The 26,031-nt window shown below is 31.3% G+C and overlaps 1 protein-coding gene across 2 annotated transcripts in view; it reads right to left on the reverse strand.

Moving 5' to 3' along the window:
- Positions 1-26,031, reverse strand: part of LOC143248487 (serine/threonine-protein kinase Nek7-like) — a 50,761-nt gene that overhangs the window by 11,144 nt on the left and 13,586 nt on the right. For both annotated transcript variants that reach the window (XM_076496894.1, XM_076496895.1), the window contains 2 exons: positions 11,412-11,661; positions 6,504-6,566 (listed from right to left, as the gene is read on the reverse strand). In XM_076496894.1, coding sequence (XP_076353009.1) covers positions 6,504-6,566; positions 11,412-11,661 — 313 coding nt within the window. The remainder of the gene's footprint in view (positions 1-6,503; positions 6,567-11,411; positions 11,662-26,031) is intronic.

A 26,031-nucleotide genomic window follows, 5' to 3' on the forward strand; every position in this document is an offset into this window, starting at 1 on the left:
CCATAGTTGTTTAATTATATTTCATGTCATTGTTTCTGTTAAGAGTTAAGCTATTATAATAATATTAATCAACTTTTCACGTTAAATAACTTATTGCTATTTGCTACAATGGCTGCTGTGTTTAGTTGGATTACACTGACTAGAGCCAAACATTAATCAGTGTCTCATAAATTAATTAAATGACATTAATTAATGTCATGAAAACAATCAATTCACTGAAATTATTACTATTTTTAATTATTCTAGCTATCCACTAACTGAACTACTGCCCTTATGATATTTTGTTATTAGATTTCAGTAATTTAGGTTTGTTCAACTTAACTGCTTAGTGTAGTTGATGAAAAAAAAAAAAAAATTATGGTTTCCAATTAATTCTACTTATGATTACTCCAAATACCCAAGTAGTTAAAATGTCACCATTATGTTTGTTTTTAAGAATGAAGACATACAATGAGCCAGCCGTGTTCTTTCCATCACAGGTATCAAAACCCAACTTAATATATCAGTATACTGATAGTGAGAATATAGTGTATCACACAAAATTAACACTAATATATCAGTATACTGATAGTGAGAATATAGCATATCACACAAAATTAACACTAATATATCAGTATACTGATAGTGAGAATATAGCATATAACACAAAATTAACACTAATATATCAGTATACTGAGTGAGAATATAGCATATAACACAAAATTAACACTAATATATCAGTATACTGAGTGAGAATATAGCATATAACACAAAATTAACACTAATATATCAGTATACTGATAGTGAGAATATAGCATATCACACAAAATTAACACTAATATATCAGTATACTGATAGTGAGAATATAGCATATCACACAAAATTAACACTAATATATCAGTATACTGTAGTGAGAATATAGGATATCACACAAAATTAACACTAATATATCAGTATACTGTAGTGAGAATATAGCATATCACACAAAATTAACACTAACATATCAGTATACTGATAGTGAGAATATAGCATATCACACAAAATTAACACTAATATATCAGTATACTGATAGTGAGAATATAGCATATCACACAAAATTAACACTAATATATCAGTATACTGATAGTGAGAATATAGCATATCACACAAAATTAACACTAATATATCAGTATACTGAGTGAGAATATAGCATATAACACAAAATTAACACTAACATATCAGTATACTGAGTGAGAATATAGCATATAACACAAAATTAACACTAATATATCAGTATACTGTAGTGAGAATATAGCATATCACACAAAATTAACACTAACATATCAGTATACTGATAGTGAGAATATAGCATATCACACAAAATTAACACTAATATATCAGTATACTGATAGTGAGAATATAGCATATCACACAAAATTAACACTAATATATCAGTATACTGAGTGAGAATATAGCATATAACACAAAATTAACACTAATATATCAGTATACTGTAGTGAGAATATAGCATATCACACAAAATTAACACTAATATATCAGTATACTGTAGTGAGAATATAGCATATCACACAAAATTAACACTAATATATCAGTATACTGTAGTGAGAATATAGCATATCACACAAAATTAACACTAACATATCAGTATACTGATAGTGAGAATATAGCATATCACACAAAATTAACACTAATATATCAGTATACTGATAGTGAGAATATAGCATATAACACAAAATTAACACTAACATATCAGTATACTGAGTGAGAATATAGCATATCACACAAAATTAACACTAATATATCAGTATACTGTAGTGAGAATATAGCATATCACACAAAATTAACACTAACATATCAGTATACTGATAGTGAGAATATAGCATATCACACAAAATTAACACTAATATATCAGTATACTGAGTGAGAATATAGCATATAACACAAAATTAACACTAACATATCAGTATACTGAATGAGAATATAGCATATAACACAAAATTAACACTAATATATCAGTATACTGATAGTGAGAATATAGCATATCACACAAAATTAACACTAACATATCAGTATACTGATAGTGAGAATATAGCATATCACACAAAATTAACAGTAATATACCAGTATACTGATAGTGAGAATATAGTGTATCACATAAAATTAACACTAATATATCAGTATACTGATAGTGAGAATATAGCATATCACACAAAATTAACACTAATATATCAGTATACTGATAGTGAGAATATAGCATATCACACAAAATTAACACTAATATATCAGTATACTGAGTGAGAATATAGCATATAACACAAAATTAACACTAATATATCAGTATACTGTAGTGAGAATATAGCATATCACACAAAATTAACACTAATATATCAGTATACTGTAGTGAGAATATAGCATATCACACAAAATTAACACTAACATATCAGTATACTGATAGTGAGAATATAGCATATCACACAAAATTAACACTAATATATCAGTATACTGTAGTGAGAATATAGCATATCACACAAAATTAACACTAACATATCAGTATACTGATAGTGAGAATATAGCATATCACACAAAATTAACACTAATATATCAGTATACTGATAGTGAGAATATAGCATATCACACAAAATTAACACTAATATATCAGTATACTGATAGTGAGAATATAGCATATCACACAAAATTAACACTAATATATCAGTATACTGTAGTGAGAATATAGCATATCACACAAAATTAACACTAATATATCAGTATACTGTAGTGAGAATATAGCATATCACACAAAATTAACAGTAATATACCAGTATACTGATAGTGAGAATATAGTGTATCACATAAAATTAACACTAATATATCAGTATACTGATAGTGAGAATATAGCATATCACACAAAATTAACACTAATATATCAGTATACTGAGTGAGAATATAGCATATAACACAAAATTAACACTAATATATCAGTATACTGTAGTGAGAATATAGCATATCACACAAAATTAACACTAATATATCAGTATACTGTAGTGAGAATATAGCATATAACACAAAATTAACACTAATATATCAGTATACTGTAGTGAGAATATAGCATATCACACAAAATTAACACTAATATATCAGTATACTGTAGTGAGAATATAGCATATCACACAAAATTAACACTAATATATCAGTATACTGATAGTGAGAATATAGCATATCACACAAAATTAACACTAATATATCAGTATACTGATAGTGAGAATATAGCATATCACACAAAATTAACACTAATATATCAGTATACTGAGTGAGAATATAGCATATCACACAAAATTAACACTAATATATCAGTATACTGTAGTGAGAATATAGCATATCACACAAAAATTAACACTAACATATCAGTATACTGATAGTGAGAATATAGCATATCACACAAAATTAACACTAATATATCAGTATACTGATAGTGAGAATATAGCATATCACACAAAATTAACACTAATATATCAGTATACTGAGTGAGAATATAGCATATCACACAAAATTAACACTAATATATCAGTATACTGTGGTGAGAATATAGCATATCACACAAAATTAACACTAATATATCAGTATACTGTAGTGAGAATATAGCATATAACACAAAATTAACACTAACATATCAGTATACTGAATGAGAATATAGCATATAACACAAAATTAACACTAATATATCAGTATACTGTAGTGAGAATATAGCATATCACACAAAATTAACACTAACATATCAGTATACTGATAGTGAGAATATAGCATATCACACAAAATTAACAGTAATATACCAGTATACTGATAGTGAGAATATAGTGTATCACATAAAATTAACACTAATATATCAGTATACTGATAGTGAGAATATAGCATATCACACAAAATTAACACTAATATATCAGTATACTGATAGTGAGAATATAGCATATCACACAAAATTAACACTAATATATCAGTATACTGAGTGAGAATATAGCATATAACACAAAATTAACACTAATATATCAGTATACTGTAGTGAGAATATAGCATATCACACAAAATTAACACTAATATATCAGTATACTGTAGTGAGAATATAGCATATCACACAAAATTAACACTAACATATCAGTATACTGATAGTGAGAATATAGCATATCACACAAAATTAACACTAATATATCAGTATACTGTAGTGAGAATATAGCATATCACACAAAATTAACACTAACATATCAGTATACTGATAGTGAGAATATAGCATATCACACAAAATTAACACTAATATATCAGTATACTGATAGTGAGAATATAGCATATCACACAAAATTAACACTAATATATCAGTATACTGATAGTGAGAATATAGCATATCACACAAAATTAACACTAATATACCAGTATACTGATAGTGAGAATATAGTGTATCACATAAAATTAACACTAATATATCAGTATACTGATAGTGAGAATATAGCATATCACACAAAATTAACACTAATATATCAGTATACTGATAGTGAGAATATAGCATATCACACAAAATTAACACTAATATATCAGTATACTGAGTGAGAATATAGCATATAACACAAAATTAACACTAATATATCAGTATACTGTAGTGAGAATATAGCATATCACACAAAATTAACACTAATATATCAGTATACTGTAGTGAGAATATAGCATATCACACAAAATTAACACTAATATATCAGTATACTGATAGTGAGAATATAGCATATCACACAAAATTAACACTAATATATCAGTATACTGATAGTGAGAATATAGCATATCACACAAAATTAACACTAATATATCAGTATACTGAGTGAGAATATAGCATATCACACAAAATTAACACTAATATATCAGTATTCTGTAGTGAGAATATAGCATATCACACAAAATTAACACTAACATATCAGTATACTGATAGTGAGAATATAGCATATCACACAAAATTAACACTAATATATCAGTATACTGATAGTGAGAATATAGCATATCACACAAAATTAACACTAATATATCAGTATACTGAGTGAGAATATAGCATATCACACAAAATTAACACTAATATATCAGTATACTGTGGTGAGAATATAGCATATCACACAAAATTAACACTAATATATCAGTATACTGTAGTGAGAATATAGCATATCACACAAAAGTAACACTAACATATCAGTATACTGATAGTGAGAATATAGCATATCACACAAAATTAACACTAACATATCAGTATACTGATAGTGAGAATATAGTGTATCATACAAAATTGACACTAATATATCATTTTATAAAGAAACATGGGTTTTGCTTATCTGTGATAATGTTATAAACTTGAATTAATGTTGTATGTGAGAATATTTATGCAACATACAAAACTAGGACTACATGTTTCCAAATGACTGTTTTAAATGTTACATCTAATTTTGAATAGACGTATATCAGTTCACTCGATAGTTTTAATGAAACTATCCATTTTCCTACCAGGCACTTAACCATTTTGTTTATGTTTGAGGAAAAAGTGAATGAGTTAAGAGGTCACCTGCTTCATCGAACCATTGGTAAACAGTTGTATCTCTTAAAAGTCTTATGTAATTAATTTTATATTCACAGACGCTACACAGAAAAGGCTTGTAAAAACACATCTTGTGTAACCTTTCTACTACAAACAATTCGTCATCTGTGGCCAATGCCATCAACTAAAGACTAGTGTGTATTTAGTTTGATGCAGTGTCACAATCTGTTTTTATTGTCACAATTTTAGTGTCACAATCTGTTTTTATTTCAAATGCCAGAAATGGTCCACTAACACTTGCAATACTATTTTACATGACTCAAAATACAGTTCTTCAAACAGTTATGAAATTAACAAGGATGTTTTGGTTTAATTTAATAAGATACAATGAAACTTAAATGTAAGAACCCAATAATGGGTTACACAACATGGGAACAAAAGCCTGCAGAATGCTATTATTATGACTTAACATCACATCCTTCTCAACCTTTGTCTCTGTTTGTGAGCTGGTTCTAACAACACGTGAGTTGATACCTCTTTCTTATGTGGTTTTAACAACATATGATCTAATCTCTTTATCAAACATTTGGCCCAGTCTCTGTTCTTTAATAAGTTTTTAACAACTTCCTTATCTGGTTTTAACATGATCTAGTCTCTTAATGAAATATTTGGCCTAGTCTCTATTCTTTAGTTTGTTTTAACAACATATAGTCTATCCTCTTTATGTAACATATAACCTAGCCTGTATTCCGTAGTTGGCTTTAATAATATATGGTCTAGCTTCTTTATGAAACATTTACACTAGACTCTGTTCCTTAGCTGGTTGTGATGTTCAATGTCATCTCTTTTTATTAGCAAGAAGCCACGATATACATAAATTTAAATGAGAATTGTGTAGTTAGTGTTTTCAAGAGAAATGAAGAACAAACATAAGCACTACATTTATTATTATATATTAAGAGAAGATTACCTGTAGCAGGTTAATCTCCTTCATACAGTCTATTCTAGCTTTAGCATCCATCATCTCAAAAATCTGGAAGTAGATATTATATATAATATATTGTGTGTATATATACATATATATCTGTGTCTCTATATATCATCAAGTGTCTTCAATCAAATTGTTCCTTTAACCTTACCACTATCAACTATACAAATCGTAACTTCATCACACCCAATATTAAGTTGAACTTCTGATCTTGAAAAGCCCAGTACACTCACTACAATGATTTTATGAAAATTCTTACTTTAGTTCTTTAATATTACTTCCCTAAAATAAAAGAAATAATGACAATAGTAACAAGGATTTCACACAAAAACAATTTTATTTTTATGCTAACACCTACTATGTTAATCATTGCTGACACAAACATCTACCATACATACATACAAATCAGACTATGTTATCAAGGTTTGTAAAAATACATGAAGCTCACATGATTTACTCATACCATACATGAAGCTCACATGATTTACCCATACTATACATGAAGCTCACATGATTTACCCATACCATACATGAAGCTCACATGATTTACCCATACCATACATGAAGCTCACATGATTTACTCATACCATACATGAAGCTCACATGATTTACTCATACCATACATGAAGCTCACATGATTTACCCATACCATACATGAAGCTCACATGATCTACCCATACCAACAAAGTAACAAACAACCTTACCAAGCATAGATCTCATTACAGATTATTTACTAAACTAACAAATCTCCTTGTGGAATATTTAATATCTATACTGACACACATTTTATGCAAACTGTTAATTTGTTTAAGCTCACGTCACTTTGTGACATTTCTTTCTGTTGTAAAAATTTATTTTCTCATTGTTTCCCAGAGTATATTTACAGTATTATTATGGATAAATTTTAAAAATTTACACACTTTTAAATGGGTTCTATCAAAACTTCATTTTAGTATCAAGTGAACAGTGTAAATATACACACACACACACACACATATATAGATTATTTTCAAATCTCATACAGAAATAACGTTATTAAAATGTATATGAATAGCGTATACAAAAAACTATATTCTAGTGACAGTTTATTCCGTCTTTGGGATTTAGAGTTCAAAAGCTAATATTCAGTACTTAACTAATACTAGAAACAGTCAAAGTGTTCACAGAATAGAAGAGAATTATAATAAGTTGTATTTCATTACATGCACATGTTGATAAACAGAATACAAAATGACTGAATGGGTTTCTCTCAGAACTAAGGCTTCTACGTTTACTAATTTCTGTAAACTTTTACACGTCACTCAATACACGAAACTATCCGTGTACACGGAATTGATGTTGGTGTTGTGTTCAGTGAATATATTGGCCACATTTGAAATATGAATAAAATGAAAATTAATTGCAGGTGTGTCACGTGTTTTGTTTTAACATTTTACCTCACTCTGTTACTGCCAATCTTATCGCGTCATTACATTATCTTAGTTACGTTGCACCATAAAAATGATAAAATATTATCGCTCTGAACTGTGTACTGAAAATGGGAAAAACCCAAGTACCAGGAGTGCCCATGCTCAGACACATACAGACAACGACAAAAACATGATGTCGGAAAATTGTTCTTATTTCCACACAAGTTTACAAAAACATCAATGCATTAATTGAAGTGAATATGAAAGGTAAAATGTGCAGTAGAAAACATATATATGTTGGACTTTGGGCCCACTCCTACTCCAAGTCAGTGACTCCTCCAAGAGTAGGGAGAGCCGGAACATCATTGGAGTGTGCAACACTAACATCCATTGGCTCTTGCTTGATGCGGACAGGGAGATTGGTAGCTGTATCGGGAGCTGAAGCCTCAAGTTTTACGGAGACAAGATCCACACTCTTGGCATTGTTTTTGGCTTTTAATCGTTTGTTTAAAAAAATCAACATGTCCACTGTGTCAGGATCAAGAGACGATCTCAATTTTGTAACAGTTCCTGGCATAAACATATAATAGAAACATTTAAGTATTTACAATAGAACATATTCTGATATGTTGGATAACGGTATATATCTATAATCATGATGAACCACATGTGTGATATAGTGTGAATGTTTTATAAAAGAAATAAAGAACTCACCACCAGCACAGGAAAATACCCGCCGGACGGTACAGAGGTGCCTGGAATGGAGAGCAGCGTTGAGCCAGTTTAGACATCGTTGGATACGATGATTGTTCATTTCGCCACCAGGCAAACGGAGATTCTTTGCATGGGATTGGCTTTTGCTCCAGGTAGAGTTCTAATTCAGCCTCAGGGCATTCAGGAACAACAACAGAACAGTCTTGTTCATAAAAATCACCCAACAAATAAGCCATGTCGTCTTGTGATAGTTTGCTGCCTGGTTTGGTACTTGAATTCACCTCGGCTGACTGATGTTGAGGAACAGACCTGTCAGCTGCTACTCCAGTGACTTGTGATTCAGACTGTGCCAGTTTTTGAGAGTAACAAATGATTTCTTGGTGAACTACATCTCGCTGAGCTGGTGTCAAAAATGGCAATCCTTTGTATTGGGATCCATGAAAGAACACATCATTCTAACGTTTTTGCACACGTCTTCAGTTTCTGTCTTGAAACGCCTTTTCAGATCTTGTGAGATTTCATCTTTGAAGTTTTTAACCACATTGGAATCTGAGTCTTTGGTCTTTAAATGGATCTCCAACAGACTGTACACGATCGGCATCACCCCAGAGAGGGTTGGATATTGTTCTGAGCAAAGAACCCTTGTGGCTATGTATAAAGGCTGAAAAACTGGAACAATATCTTGAATGGCCTCCCAGTCTTTATCAGTAATGTCAAGAACCTTTGCTTGAGAGTCCTTCACAACATTACTGTGCAAGACTGCATATACAGCAAGTCTCTGTTCTATAAGTCTGTCAAACATCTCGTACGTGCTATTCCACCGTGTTGCACAGTCTATGATCAAACTATGGTGCGGTAATCCCATCTGCTTTTGACGTTGGGTGAGCTCGTTGGAAGCTAACACGGATTTTCGGAAAAAAAGTTACTAGTTTTTTGGCGCTGCCAATAGCGTGGTTAATTGATCTGACTTTATCAAATGCAGATCTGATGCAGAGCTGTAGCGTGTGTGCGAAACATTTCACACTCAGCCAGCCAAGATGTCATTGTGCCAATGTCATGTTGCTGACATTGTCTGTTATGAGTGCCGTAATTTTGTTCAGTGGTATGTGAAATTCTGACGTGATTGACCTCAGTTCATTAGCCAGATTTTCTCCAGTATGTCTGTCTGTGACTTCTCTTGTGGTTAAAACAACATTGTGCAGTGTCCAGTTCGAATCAAGATAGTGCCCCGTAACTGTTATGTACACTTCAGTTGCCTGGCTTGTCCATAGGTCAGACGTCATGGCAATACCCGTGCAGTGATTCAGGACATCATTGATGAGTAACTCTTTCTCAGTAGCAAATATTTTCTTCAGATGATTTGTGACCGTTTGTTTCGATGGTACGGTGTAACTGGGATTTAGTTCTCCACAAAACGCCCGGAAACCGGGTCCTTCACAGATTGATAACGGACGCAGGTCCACGGCACACAATAAAGCTAACTTTTGTGTGCAGCTATTCCACCTATCCTTTGATAATACAGGTGCTTTATATGCGTTGATTTTAGTTTGAACTTTTGTTTCTTCACAGTGGATTGACTTATGTTTATGCTTAAGGTGGTTTAGCATTGTTCCTGTTGAACCTCCAGAAAATGAAAGGTGAGTGAAACATAACTTACACTTCACTTTGTTGTTATTTTCACGTTCAAAATGGTCCCATACTTTTGAACGCTTGGCGGTAGCAGGCCTAGAACTAGCAGAATCCATTTTGTACCACTTCCGCTATTGGTTTGGGTGTGTGCGCGTGGCAATTTTCACATTCATACCAGACAACAATTACAAGATCGTTTGCACGTGATTTGACCATGTTTACGGCTGCACGCGCGTACTGTCAGGGATCTTTACTGAAGTGTGTTTTGAGTGATGTTCGGGTAGAAGACAACAACACTTTGCATTTGCCGTTTAGAAAACGATTTATGGCATAATTCTTTTTGCAGAAATATTATGTACAATCTTATCCACCACTTGGTGCAGGTTATCCGAGGAGCCAATATGGCAAATGTGAGTAAATCGTAAAAAACAGCGAAAACTGTCCGGGACTGTAGGGAAAATATTTTGTCACAAATGATAGCTATTGTATGTTTATTAATTAAAGACGTTACCAACTGGCTCATACTTAGTGCAGGACCTAAGCGATTAAACGTTTTGTAATATCCTAAACAGATACACCACAAACAGTAACCTTCATTGTGTACATGTGCAAACGTAGAAGCCTTACTCAGAATACGTAACAGAGCCTTTACTCAGAAAAGTACACTAATATTAATATACATTTTAACTACATAATATAATGTAACAGAGCAAATAATGTAAATTTTATAAACAATGACAACAAACATTATCATACAAATTGTACAAGAAAAGTTTACACTTATCATTACAGATATAACGTAAATTTTATAAACTGACACTTATCGTGACAGATATAATGTAAATTTTATAAACTTACACTTATTGTGACAGATATAATGTAAATTTTATAAACTTACACTTATCGTTACAGATATAATGTAAATTCTATAAACTTACACTTATCGTTACAGATATAATGTAAATTTTATAAACTTACACTTATCGTTACAGATATAATGTAAATTTTATAAACTTACACTTATCGTTACAGATATAATGTAAATTTTATAAACTTACACTTATCGTTACAGATATAATGTAAATTTTATAAACTTACACTTATCGTTACAGATATAATGTAAATTTTATGAACTTACTTGCACTTTCTTTAGGGCTACCATACTTTTGTCCAATTTGCATCGAGCTCGATATACAACACTAAATTGTCCTTTCCCAACTTTTTTCTCAATATCAAAGTTTGACAGTGTTCCATAGATGGAGTCATTAGTGGTAAGTTTTGCCAATTCACTGTCAATGCTGGCCATTTTTGCTGCCAAGGGAATAGAGAAGACTGCCGATGATGAAGAGTAGCGTCGACAATAGCTGGTGTGAGGATAATTCATGAACCTGAAAAGTGGTTGAAATTTTTTTTTACTGTAAGATAAATCAACAAACAAGTACTGAAGAGAAGAATTGCTCACCCTGAATCACTTCTATGCACGCTACTAAGATAGCTTTTATGTGAACACAATGTAAACGTCTCCACGTGCAGTATGATAACGCATTGTAACAATGCTTTAGAAGCTGCTACAGATTTCACTTTATGCATGTGACATGTTTTTAAAGTTTTCTCATAATTATACTCCCGTACCACACAGCTTGGATCAATAGAGGCCAACAGAGTCTGTGTTTATCATTACGTATTACAAGAATAGTAACCCACAATGTTTTATTCTTGGAACTAAGTCATAGATTATATCATTACACTTAAATTGTAAAATCAATACATATATAATTTGTTTAGCAATGCATTTGATTTGTATATGATAGTTAACAGTATGTTATTATTAAAAGCAAATATATTTTAAGAAATATTCTTTATTACATGCTCATATCAAGTTATGTAGTATCAGACTTACAATCAATATAAAATTGGAAAGAAAATATTTTAGTACAAATATAAATTGAGTAATTTCTGTTTCCTATGTACAGTTACGTATCTTATAATAAACCATTAAATACTGACAGGCATTGTTATGAGGTGTTTATATGAATGGATATTAAATTCATCAAATTACTAATTAAACTTAAAAACACATTTTTGACAAGTATTAATATAATTTTTTTTCAAATCTGCCAGTGGAAATATAATATGAAATACATAAGAATATAAAACTTCATGTCTACTGATCATTTGCATATTGTAGTTTTTATCAAATAAACTTTAAAATATCTTGTTTAATATGTGTCCATCTTGAAATTATAAATAAGAAATCCCTCATATGACTGATGGGCCATGAAAACAAAATGCAGTTGTTGAATTAATGTTTTATAGTTATGAACACAAATATGGTTTCTGTTTTTGTCCTGAATATATATCAGTAACGACCAAAATACATTCTGCATGTATGCCTCATGTTACAAAAGAAAACTGGAGAAACTATATCATAAGTCTCCAGTGCCCACCAAAGTGATCTATGTTTAGCTGTCGCTGGACATAAGACATCTATGAAATTTAAAAGTAAAATAAATTTGACACATTTTAAATCATTCCCAAGTGATTACACCGTATCTGACAGGTTCAAATATATGTCAAGGAGGAGTAAGAGGGCAAATGTCTCTTAAACTCTAGTAGAACACAGCAAAAACCAATACTCTTAAGTAAACAAACTGACAAATATCTGAAAGTGATTATTTTATTGGTTTTATTTTGTGAGGAATAAAAAAGGAACACAATAATAAAAAAATGTTTACTGTTAAGTTACACAACTGTGTGATACCCACTACAGATACAAAAATTTTTTTCCCCCTGATTTTTTTCCATGCAATTTATAAGCCCTCAGAACCATAGCTTAGATACTGGGTAAAAGATGGATGTGGGAAAGGAGAACAAATTCCATGCAATTTAAAAACAATCTTATTAGTGTGTTGGAAAGTTTGTAATGTATAATTACATGTAGTAATACCTACAGCATTAGAAGTGAAATGACATGTTGTTACAGATACATCATTACAAGTGAAATGACATGTTGTTACAGATACATCATTACAAGTGAAATGACATGTTGTTATAGATACAGCATTACAAGTAAAATGACATGTTACAGATACAGCATTACAAGTGAAATGACATGTTGTTACAGATACAGCATTACAAGTGAAATGACAGGCCTTCAATTATTTTGTCTTCTGAATTTTCATTCATTTAATTCGTTACAAGTAAATATAATTCATCTCCCAAAACTGACATTTCAGTGTGATTGTACCATCTATTAAATGTTTATTATTATATTTCTTAATACATGGAAGAACAATTTATTTCATTTGTTTTTTTAAGAAAATTACACAATTTCACTGTAAGTAGGCTCAGTAATGTGACCAGTTCTACACTAAGTCAATGACTAGAGAAAATTTAATGCAATATTTTATTTTAACACCAAACTGAACAAACAATACTTACAGCTTTGAGAAACATGCTACACAGAATAATATTTTATTTTGAGACCAAACTGAACAAACAATACTTACAGCTTTGAGAAACATGCCACACAGAATAATATTTTATTTTGAGACCAAACTGAACAAACAATACTTACAGCTTTGAGAAACATGCTACACAGAATAATATTTTATTTTGAGACCAAACTGAACAAACAATACTTACAGCTTTGAGAAACATGCTTAATATTTTATTTTGAGACCAAACTGAACAAACAATACTTACAGCTTTGAGAAACATGCCACACAGAATAATATTTTATTTTGAGACAAAACTGAACAAACAATACTTACAGCTTTGAGAAACATGCCACACAGAATAATATTTTATTTTGAGACCAAACTGAACAAACAATACTTACAGCTTTGAGAAACATGCTACACAGAATATTTTATTTTGAGACCAAACTGAACAAACAATACTTACAGCTTTGAGAAACATGCTACACAGAATAATATTTTATTTTGAGACCAAACTGAACAAACAATACTTACAGCTTTGAGAAACATGCCACACAGAATAATATTTTATTTTGAGACCAAACTGAACAAACAATACTTACAGCTTTGAGAAACATGCTACACAGAATAATATTTTATTTTGAGACCAAACTGAACAAACAATACTTACAGCTTTGAGAAACATGCCACACAGAATAATATTTTATTTTGAGACCAAACTGAACAAACAATACTTACAGCTTTGAGAAACATGCTACACAGAATAATATTTTATTTTGAGACCAAACTGAACAAACAATACTTACAGCTTTGAGAAACATGCCACACAGAATAATATTTTATTTTGAGACCAAACTGAACAAACAATACTTACAGCTTTGAGAAACATGCTACACAGAATATTTTATTTTGAGACCAAACTGAACAAACAATACTTACAGCTTTGAGAAACATGCCACACAGAATATTTTATTTTGAGACCAAACTGAACAAACAATACTTACAGCTTTGAGAAACATGCTACACAGAATAATATTTTATTTTGAGACCAAACTGAACAAACAATACTTACAGCTTTGAGAAACATGCTACACAGAATATTTTATTTTGAGACCAAACTGAACAAACAATACTTACAGCTTTGAGAAACATGCCACACAGAATAATATTTTATTTTGAGACCAAACTGAACAAACAATACTTACAGCTTTGAGAAACATGCCACACAGAATAATATTTTATTTTGAGACCAAACTGAACAAACAATACTTACAGCTTTGAGAAACATGCCACACAGAATAATATTTTATTTTGAGACCAAACTGAACAAACAATACTTACAGCTTTGAGAAACATGCTACACAGAATAATATTTTATTTTGAGACAAAACTGAACAAACAATACTTACAGCTTTGAGAAACATGCCACACAGAATAATATTTTATTTTGAGACCAAACTGAACAAACAATACTTACAGCTTTGAGAAACATGCTACACAGAATATTTTATTTTGAGACCAAACTGAACAAACAATACTTACAGCTTTGAGAAACATGCTACACAGAATAAAATTTTATTTTGAGACCAAACTGAACAAACAATACTTACAGCTTTGAGAAACAAATAATATTTTATTTTGAGACCAAACTGAACAAACAATACTTACAGCTTTGAGAAACATGCTACACAGAATAATATTTTATTTTGAGACCAACATGCTTACAGAAAACATGCCACACAGAATAATATTTTATTTTGAGACCAAACTGAACAAACAATACTTACAGCTTTGAGAAACATGCCACACAGAATAATATTTTATTTTGAGACCAAACTGAACAAACAATACTTACAGCTTTGAGAAACATGCCACACAGAATAATATTTTATTTTGAGACCAAACTGAACAAACAATACTTACAGCTTTGAGAAACATGCTACACAGAATAATATTTTATTTTGAGACCAAACTGAACAAACAATACTTACAGCTTTGAGAAACATGCCACACAGAATATTTTATTTTGAGACCAAACTGAACAAACAATACTTACAGCTTTGAGAAACATGCTACACAGAATAATATTTTATTTTGAGACCAAACTGAACAAACAATACTTACAGCTTTGAGAAACATGCTACACAGAATAAAATTTTATTTTGAAACCAAATTGAACAAACAATACTTACAGCTTTGAGAAACATGCTACACAGAATAATATTTTATTTTGAGACCAAACTGAACAAACAATACTTACAGCTTTGAGAAACATGCTACACAGAATAATATTTTATTTTGAGACCAAACTGAACAAACAATACTTACAGCTTTGAGAAACATGCTACACAGAATAATATTTTATTTTGAGACCAAACTGAACAAACAATACTTACAGCTTTGAGAAACATGCCACACAGAATAATATTTTATTTTGAGACCAAACTGAACAAACAATACTTACAGCTTTGAGAAACATGCCACACAGAATAATATTTTATTTTGAGACCAAACTGAACAAACAATACTTACAGCTTTGAGAAACATGCCACACAGAATAATATTTTATTTTGAGACCAAACTGAACAAACAATACTGAACAAACAATACTTAGAGTGACCAAACTGAACAAACAATACTTACAGCTTTGAGAAACATGCTACACAGAATAATATTTTATTTTGAGACCAAACTGAACAAACAATACTTACAGCTTTGAGAAACATGCCACACAGAATAATATTTTATTTTGAGACCAAACTGAACAAACAATACTTACAGCTTTGAGAAACATGCTACACAGAATAATATTTTATTTTGAGACCAAACTGAACAAACAGTACTTACAGCTTTGAGAAACATTCTACACAGAATAATATTTTATTTTGAGACCAAACTGAACAAACAATACTTACAGCTTTGAGAAACATGCTACACAGAATAATATTTTATTTTGAGACCAAACTGAACAAACAATACTTACAGCTTTGAGAAACATGCTACACAAAATAATATTTTATTTTGAGACCAAACTGAACAAACAATACTTACAGCTTTGAGAAACATGCTACACAGAATAATATTTTATTTTGAGACCAAACTGAACAAACAATACTTACAGCTTTGAGAAACATGCTACACAGAATATTTTATTTTAAACATGCTACACAGAATAATATTTTATTTTAAACATGCTACACAGAATAATATTTTATTTTAAACATGCTACACAGAATAATATTTTATTTTAAACATGCTACACAGAATAACCATGAAATTAACTGGTTTGCAATTTATGACAAATATATTTCCTTCTTTCAACAATATCTTAAACAAGTTTATATACTGAACTGTTTCAAGTTTTTACTGTTTCTGTAATTATTTGTCAGGACATACACCAGCAAATTAATGTCCTTAAACTAGTTTTAGCTGTGTAAACATGTGGATGAGCAAGAGGGACATTCTCATGAAAAATGACATCTTACACGTTTCAATAATAAAATATTTCCCTTTCAACAGTACATCAAATACAAAAAAGTATTGTAGACCTGAATGATACAACAAATTTACATTTCCACAGTGATATTAAAGGTATCATGTCAGCTGATGTCATGCAATGAAAGGGTAACAAACTATTGTTGGTTATAATTTTTGGAGTTTACCCACAGCACAATCATGGACATACAGGGGAGGACAGTCAAATTTAAATAACAACACTCCCCATGACATTTCCTGGGGTTAATCCCATAAGGATACATGCCAAGTTTAGTGATAATGTTAAACAGTTTCCCAGTTATAAGCAAGCATGTACACACTTACATTGATTTTTTATCAAATAACTGTTTAGATATGTTACAATATTACTGTATTTTATTACTTTATATATTGTAAAATTATGGTTTTATAAATTAAGTTAAAACCACTTCTGCTCGATAAAAGTTAAAATAATGAAAGTTGCTCCAAAAGAAAAGCTGAAATCTCATGGCATAACTGAAAAGGTTTTTGCACACGAGCCATACCTTTGAAAGTTTCAACTTGCATTAACACACACTGTACCAATCTGATGAAACCAGTGTTAGACTACAGCACTCCAATAGAAGGACAACATATTTGTGCACATTAGCACCTATGGACACAATGTATATTATCAAAAGCTCATTCTTCGCAAGGCAAAACGAACACATCCAAAATGATGACAAAAGTTGGGAGTTTGTGTGAAGAAGTTAAAATTTATGTGAAGTATATTTTTAGCTAAAGAAAATATTAACTTTAGAAATGCTACTACATCATTTCTCCACAGAACTGAGGGCTAGAACCTCACATTGAAAAAATGGTGGAAGGATTGGTGTGGATAAAGAAATTCAGAAGATGAGCTCCTCTCTGAGAATATACAACAGAAATGTAAGGGTCTTGAGATATGCCACCCACTGGGTGGAGAAACCTAATAGTGCATAACTTGATGGAACACCAGATCCATCTTATGAAGGAAGACCTGTCACCCAATAGAACTGCTAAAGCAAAATGTACTGTTAAAAAAACCTCGTGTTGTGGTGAAGTGTTGTAAAGGTGGGTGGAATATGAAAGTTGGCCTGTACATCTCAGAAGAAGGTCAACAAAGCATGTTGCTTAATGTCAAGCTGTACTGTACAGTGAAAAATAGTTACTTGGAAGGTGCAGGAATAAATCATACCAGACCTGTGTCTCAATGAGAACACCACCCCACTGGTATGATAATCAGGTTTTTAGTGCATAGGCAGTTTGCACTACACATCTAGTCCTATCCACTTTCAATTAAAGGATATGTCTATTTGGTCTCAAATGGACACATCCTCTCTTTAAGTTACCCAAGGCTCTAGGGGTTTGTTCAGGAGGGTTGGACAAAAGAAGAAGATGAAGCGAGAGGAAAACCCATGAGAAAGCACCTGAGTGAATCAAAGATTGTATGGAAAAGAAGTCCACAAGTGCATAAAGTGGGATAGATCAGTTTCAACCAGACTGGAGCCAAGGTATGTTGCCAGAAAAAAGCCACCTCTACAATGGTCAGCCATTCAAGAGGGGAAACATCAGAAAATAGTAAAGATAACAAGAAGAAATGAAATGACCCTAACAAGCCCCCAAGGACAAGAAATCTGTTGGGACCCCAGAGACTGAGTAAAGATGGAAACAAATCACTTGCTGAGGATAGAATTTCTGGTGATACACAATGTGCTTAGGTAGACTAATACACATGGAGGATGTGCTGCTCTCCATTTGGTGTATGAATATAATGTTTTTGTTCAGACCATGTATCTCTCCACTGTTTGTTGCTATCCAACTGATGCATGCACAAAAAATATTTCAGAGTAGCAGTGAGTAGTATTTTGAAACTAAAAAATTATATGGGCTTAAGTTAACAAGACCTACAATATTAAACTGCTTTTTCCTTTCTTTGATTAATTAAACTAACAACAACAGAATAAAATAAAATTTACTAGCAATAAATCTTTAACATGCATGAATCTACAAATGAACATAAAGCTTGATAACACCATGAATTATCATATATAACTCAATCTAACCTTTACTTTCCAAACACACAACCTCAGTAAGTTAGAATAATAGGTTCAAACTATTAATTCCGATCATCATATCATCCAGAATACTCCCACCTAAGAGTCTTGTGAAGAGTAATCACTGACATAGGAGTAAATCACCACCCACGAATAAGACTATATAATCAATAAAAAGTATTGTCAGGCCTGCATTAGAGTACAAGCAAATTTAAAATTACTTATAATTAATACATATTAAGTTAATTACAGAATATAAGCTAATTATACAAAGTAAATTAGAATATGATGAATCTAACCTTTAAGGATTAGCTGTTACAACTGAATAATTATAATAATTATTTACTTGAACAGCATGGCAATTAAAATTTAATTAGGAACATAAAAAAACAATATAATTATTTTACAACATTATGGAAATATGCCAAAACATTACCGTAAAATAGTTTTAACTTGCTTTGGTGGAAACAATTTCTAATTATGTCCTTCAGAATTTACTTTTTAAGGAATGTCCTTTCTATTGTGGGAAAGAAAATGACAGCTAAATGTTCATTTAACACAAAAGCAAGCAATTTATCTTTTACTCTAGTCATCTTATAAAAAGTCTTCTCTGAACTGCAATTCATAGCAGGTTGGCACAACCACACAAGCATATTCTTAATGCCACATCAACATCAGAAACAAAAGAGATTTGAGTTATTTTTTTTCTAATTGCTTTGATGCATTGTTAGATGGATGGTGTTTCACTCACAAAATTTCCAAAACTGTAATATTTCACTGGGAGCCGTCTGGAACTGGAGAGTACATATCTCCCAATCTTTTAGCTGTAGCAAAAATTCCAGTCTCATTTAAAAGTTTGAAATTAGATACAAAACCAGTACTTATTTCTGTTGCTTTATATGTAGAAAACTGATTTTCCAAACATATTTGTCAACTACCAGTAAAAAATTTTCTATGCAAAACTTCACAGTTAATAACATAAAATATGAAGATTTATAAGAATAAGAGTTAAACTGGTGGTCCAAATCACCACTTGGGGACCTGGCACAACAATTAATGTACTCCTGAGTAATGTCCTACAATACTGACCCTCAAAGATGTTTGGCATTTGAAAAATAATGGATACTGTGATAGATTTAATATGAAGAACTATTTGAAACCAACTAAGCTAAAGAATATACATATACAAATATCTCTTCTCAGTTTCTACCAAATGATTAATTTCACCAATAATCTTTGGTAGTAGTTTTCAAACTTTTTCTTTATTCAAAAACAACCCGAATGATTTTTTTGTTTTATCTCGGTGGACTAAAAAAAAGAAAGGACTAACATATTCTAAGAATGAATACACAAGTTATAAAACTTGTGGTTAAAGTAAAATATTATTAAAATATTTGTACAGTGACTTGAAAAGTTTCTTGAACAATCTTTAAACTGTTGGAAATAATGACAAGAGTCAATTATATGTTTTAAACCACAGCCACCTGGCTACAGTATGAACTTGAGGTCCTCTACTGGCAGTTAACCTACATGTACGTGGTTTTCTCCAGTTTATCATTTACAATATTTAACTCACATCAAAATGTTATCATACTGGTATACAACAACAGTGAATTATTCATGTATGTAGTTTTCTCCAGTTTATCATTTACAGTATTTAACTCCCATCAAAATGTTATCATACTGGTATACAACAACAGTGAATTATTCATGTACGTGGTTTTCTCCAGTTTATTTTACAATACTTAACTCACATCAAAATGTTATCATACTGGTATACAACAGTGAATTATTCACACCTAAGATTAAATAAAAATGTCTTAACACAGTATAAATTTGGATTATTTGAATGGCTGTTTTTACTATAATATTTAAAGTGTATTCTTATAATAATATATAGGTACTAATAAAAAAACACATTAACCAACATCTTTAAGTGTTCTTGAATTCTGAATCAAAGAGCAGTATTTCAATTTGAATAACTTTTCTAAACAAACCCAACATTACTTGACAGATACTTTCCTATCCTTACTAGCATTGATTTCCTTTAAAATTAAAAACGGACACTATACAGTAAATCCTAATAACTTCAGTAACGGCTCATCCAACACCAACAATTAAAACACTGACATGTATAACAATCTGTGGATACTTTTACCAGGAACAATTTTCCAACAATGGAGTCACAAACTTGACCTTACATATGTTGAAGGTGCATAACAGAAGTTTTCATAGATTTTAAGATCATTGAACACATAAGTAATCTTTATAACAACAAGCTGTAAATGTCATGTTTATAAAAACACTAATATATTATATCTATACATATACACCAAGAATGCAGTAAAACTGTTATTTACCATAAACAAGTTAAGATGCTACATTAAATATTTCACAAACACAATAAAATATTAAAGTTACTTAATGTATTTGTTCATAAGCTACAATTTCAGTTTAGATGTTTATACCCATATGTATATTTTCTATATTAAAAGGTTATTTTCTGCCACACAAAGTATTAAAGTGATTGTCAATTTGAAACACTTCTATGTACTGGTAGCTTGCAGCTTATTACAACATGTGCCTGTTTTCATGTTGACTTTATTGTTAAAGAACAATAGAAGAAACACTTTTTGGTATATTTGTTTGCTATTTTAGTTGCCATGGATTCACAATATTGATAAGTAAATGCAAGAACATTCGTGCAAACCATCTTACACCCTTTGTATTTTCGTGTTCAAGTTTAAAGAATAAACTTTGGTTTTGCAAGAAAGCATAATATTCTTTTATTAAAGAAAGGCTTTATTACACATCCAGATGTTATTGATTTTCTCACATTATTAGATCATTATCAAGTAATAGTAATGTTACCATGGAAACTTGAATAGGTGTGAGACTAAACTCCAAAAGGTGTAGATCAATATGCCATAAGTTGGTAAAGAGAACAGGTGGTCTACATTTGTCACAGCTGGGTGCTATCTATGAATTGTTATCATTCAAAGTTCTGTAAAATAAGGCTTGCACGTAGTCTGTTACAGTTAGAGTTTGTATTAAAACTAAGATACAAAATAAAATTCCCCAACACTAAAACATTTTCTCCTGAGTAAAATTGCAAAAACAAATATATTTAAGTGTTTCATCATCTTGCCAATCTATTCAAGTGTTCAGATAGAATATTAAAGTAATGATTTAATATTTTAAGAAGATATCTCATTACTAGCATAAGAAATATATGTTACAAATACTTTAATAATATCTTATGTTCAAAGACTATCATAGCTGGAACTAAAATGTATAAAGTTTCTCTGATCTAATCTAAACCTCCATAATGTTTTTCTTACTTAGATAAATATTTTTTCTTTTATTACTGAAAACACCAATATCTTAGTTTCTACAATCAAAGATGGTTAAAAAAAATTGTAGCTGAAGAGGACAATTGTGGGTGGGTCACACAAACTAAAATAATATAAAAAATTTATAATATGCAATTGTAAAGCTAATGATCTTTAAAAATAGGCTGTAAAGATGCTGAACTAAACACACATCATCAAATAATTATATTTCTCAAAAACTAGCTATCACAGTGAATAGAACTTCTACAGATTTATCCCTTTAAGCATGTAAAATATATATTTCATGAGGAAAGAAGCAGTTACAACCTAATATTTTATTCTTTCCAAATCTAAATGTTTTATTGTGCATAGCTAATTTTCATAAAACAAAATGATAAAGTGGCTGTCACATTACAATGCTTACAGTGCTGAAAGGGAATGCATGTTCAGTGACAGGATTTGACCTCATAACTTAACAATTCCAAGCCCCTAACCATCAGGCCAGATGAGGATTTAAAAAAAAACAAACCTAAACCCTAAAATTAATTAGAATAAACAGAAAGGTAACAAACATTTTAAACAGTCAAATAATCAACTAAGGATAAAACACATTTCTATCATATTCAGTTAACATCTATGCATAAAAATCTTGAGTTAATGAATTTTTTGCTTATATATAATGAACTACTAACAACATTCATATAATTATCACAAATATTCACAACAATAACAAGTGGTACAAGTCTAACCATGTAGTCTTAACCATAATAAACAAGTATATTCCCATAAAATTGAGATTTCTGATGTAATGCAAACAAAAATCTGAAATATGTTTTGAACATTTATAATTAGGTTATGCAAAGCTATATAAATATTAGCTGAACCTTGTGAACACAGATAATGAATAAAAATATCTCAAGTTCACGTTAGAGCAACACAAGTGTCTAGTCTGATTGTCAGGGAACACTCAAAGTTGTTATACTTACCATTTGCTGACAACGTAACTATTCTTCAACATCAGTTTTCTTTATCTAACCATTGGTCTTGCATGCTATAGTATTTTATAACTCACTTAAATGCCTTTGGCAATATCTAATTTGCACCTTCCACCCTGGTACTGTATATCACTTGGACAAAGTAATCACTTTTACAAGGATTATACCATCCCAGTCACTAACACAGCTCTTTGGGGGAGTCAGGGCATGAGAGCATCAATGAAGTATTATTGGAAGCAGAATCTCACACTGAAAAGATGGAGAGGCAACTGAGAGAATTATCCATACAAATATCCATATAGAACAAGGATGTACCAAGATAAATGGTACATGAGTGAGAAAACTGCAATACATCCAGAACAGCAATGCTCTTCATTCAGAACTTGGTTCCTGTATCAAGGGTGGAACAGAACGTAAGTAATCATCATTATAGGCCAGCCCCAACCAGATGGCTGAGGTTCCAACACTCAGGGTTGGAATTGAGGGGTCTTGGTCTCTATATCTCATGTTTGAAGCTAGGGCTAAAAAACTGTAATGATATATATATATTTGATTGGATCCCAACCTGTAGCCATAGAATGATCTATTTGTAACCACTAGAATCACATCTAGAAAGTAAGCAACACTAAAGTGGACAAACATTCTACTAGAATTATGAATATTCATCCTTACTCTCACTGTGAAGCTCAGCAGAACAGTGTGATAGGTGAACCAAGTTCCCTAAAATTTTAAAAGCAAATGGACTCTGATTTATTCATTGTGATGATCAGTAGGGAGAGGTAGAATTCCCTTCAACTTTACTTATGATAATCCATGAGTAGCAGTATATGATCATACCATGTGGTAAGTGCCTAGATAGTCTCATGGAGCATCTAATTTCTACACAGCCTGTTGCAACTAGTAGTAAGAATAATCAAATTGGTTGTAAATGCAGAACTGGACTGATAGAAACATCTGTCAAGACAACACTCACAACAAAGTTGGATCCAGTGAAATCAAGAGGTAAAGGATCCTGGAAAATAAAAGACAGTGACAAACATAGAACTTTCTCCATATAATCAAGCAGATACTGTTAAGAATAGACATGGAGTAGAGGAAACTTTCAAAAGAAAGCTGTCCAAACATGTAAAGAATGTGTAAGAAAAGCACTGGGAGAGATCTGAATACAAGCCCATAAAAGACCCCCACTGGATAAATGAAATGGGCAGTAAAAGACAAATGAGCTGAATCAGATGAGATGTAACCCAGCAGATACCTCACCTGTACAGACCAAAATATGCAAAATGGATATTTGGGGATCCACTTCTAAGTAAGTGGAGAAAATCAAGGGAAACTGAAGTATCCCAATTAACACATAGTTTAGAGATCACTTACAGGCCTGACAAGTTATCAGAAGTGAGAAATAGATGTAGCCCTTTCCCTAAATACCAGAGACTTAGAAAGAAGGGACTTATAAGAATATGGTCAACAACTACAACATATGACATCAATATGTCAGCAGCCACAAAAAATATACTTCCAATAAGAAGTGGAAAACCATGGCAAGCAGACAAAGGTGGGCACAAGGTCCATCTACCCTGTCATATAATGAAATGGCATATCTACCAGCCTGAAACAGAAATTCAGGAAGGAAAAGAAACTAAATAACCTTCCCTTCCACCAAAAAGGGAGGATTAGACTCAATGTGAACAAAGAAAAGTCCCAAATCTCACAAATTTGAATGATTATCTGAAGAAAATGAATAGGAGATGGATCCAAATCAAATTCATTAGAAGCTGATTCAGTAAAGAAATTTATCAGAAAACAGAATTCAACTTTTCTCCAAGATCAACCACAAAAGTTATGAAAAAACATTCTGGGCCAAAAAAAAAGTCTTCATTTCTTGGTCTCAACTGAAAGTGAACCTCCCCCCCATCACCACAGAGAGATGACAGATAACAAGAGGAGTAGAGAGGTCAGATCAACTGGATGATTCGTAACACTTCAGAAAAAACTGTGAACAATGCTTTTTCAAGTGATAATATCTTAGTGAGTACTTATATATAGTACCAGGATAGAGGGTGCATTGACAAGGGTGGAAAATTTTCCAAATTAGATGTTTGCAAGGGCATTTAAGTGGAGAATAAAAGACTGGAGCATTCAAGTCCAATGTTTAGATCGACAAAGCTGTTGTCAAAGGATACCCACAATGTTAGTGGATGGTATGTTTGAGATGCAACATCATTCAGATTTGGAATCAGCACATCCAAGTTGTAAAAATCAATCATAAAACATTTGTTAAGAGCTAATTCCAGGTTTGACCCTACTATTCCTGGACTAAACAAACCACACCACAGAAAGACTGGTTGAGTCCCTAACAACTTCTAACATTCAAAGCGATTTCTAGATTTCCTAAGATTCAGAAAAAAGTCTAAAACACATCTCTATTCTTGGGTCATATTT

This window comes from Tachypleus tridentatus, chromosome 4 (genome assembly GCF_004210375.1).
Source record: "Tachypleus tridentatus isolate NWPU-2018 chromosome 4, ASM421037v1, whole genome shotgun sequence".
Taxonomy (NCBI): Eukaryota; Metazoa; Arthropoda; class Merostomata; order Xiphosura; family Limulidae; genus Tachypleus; species Tachypleus tridentatus.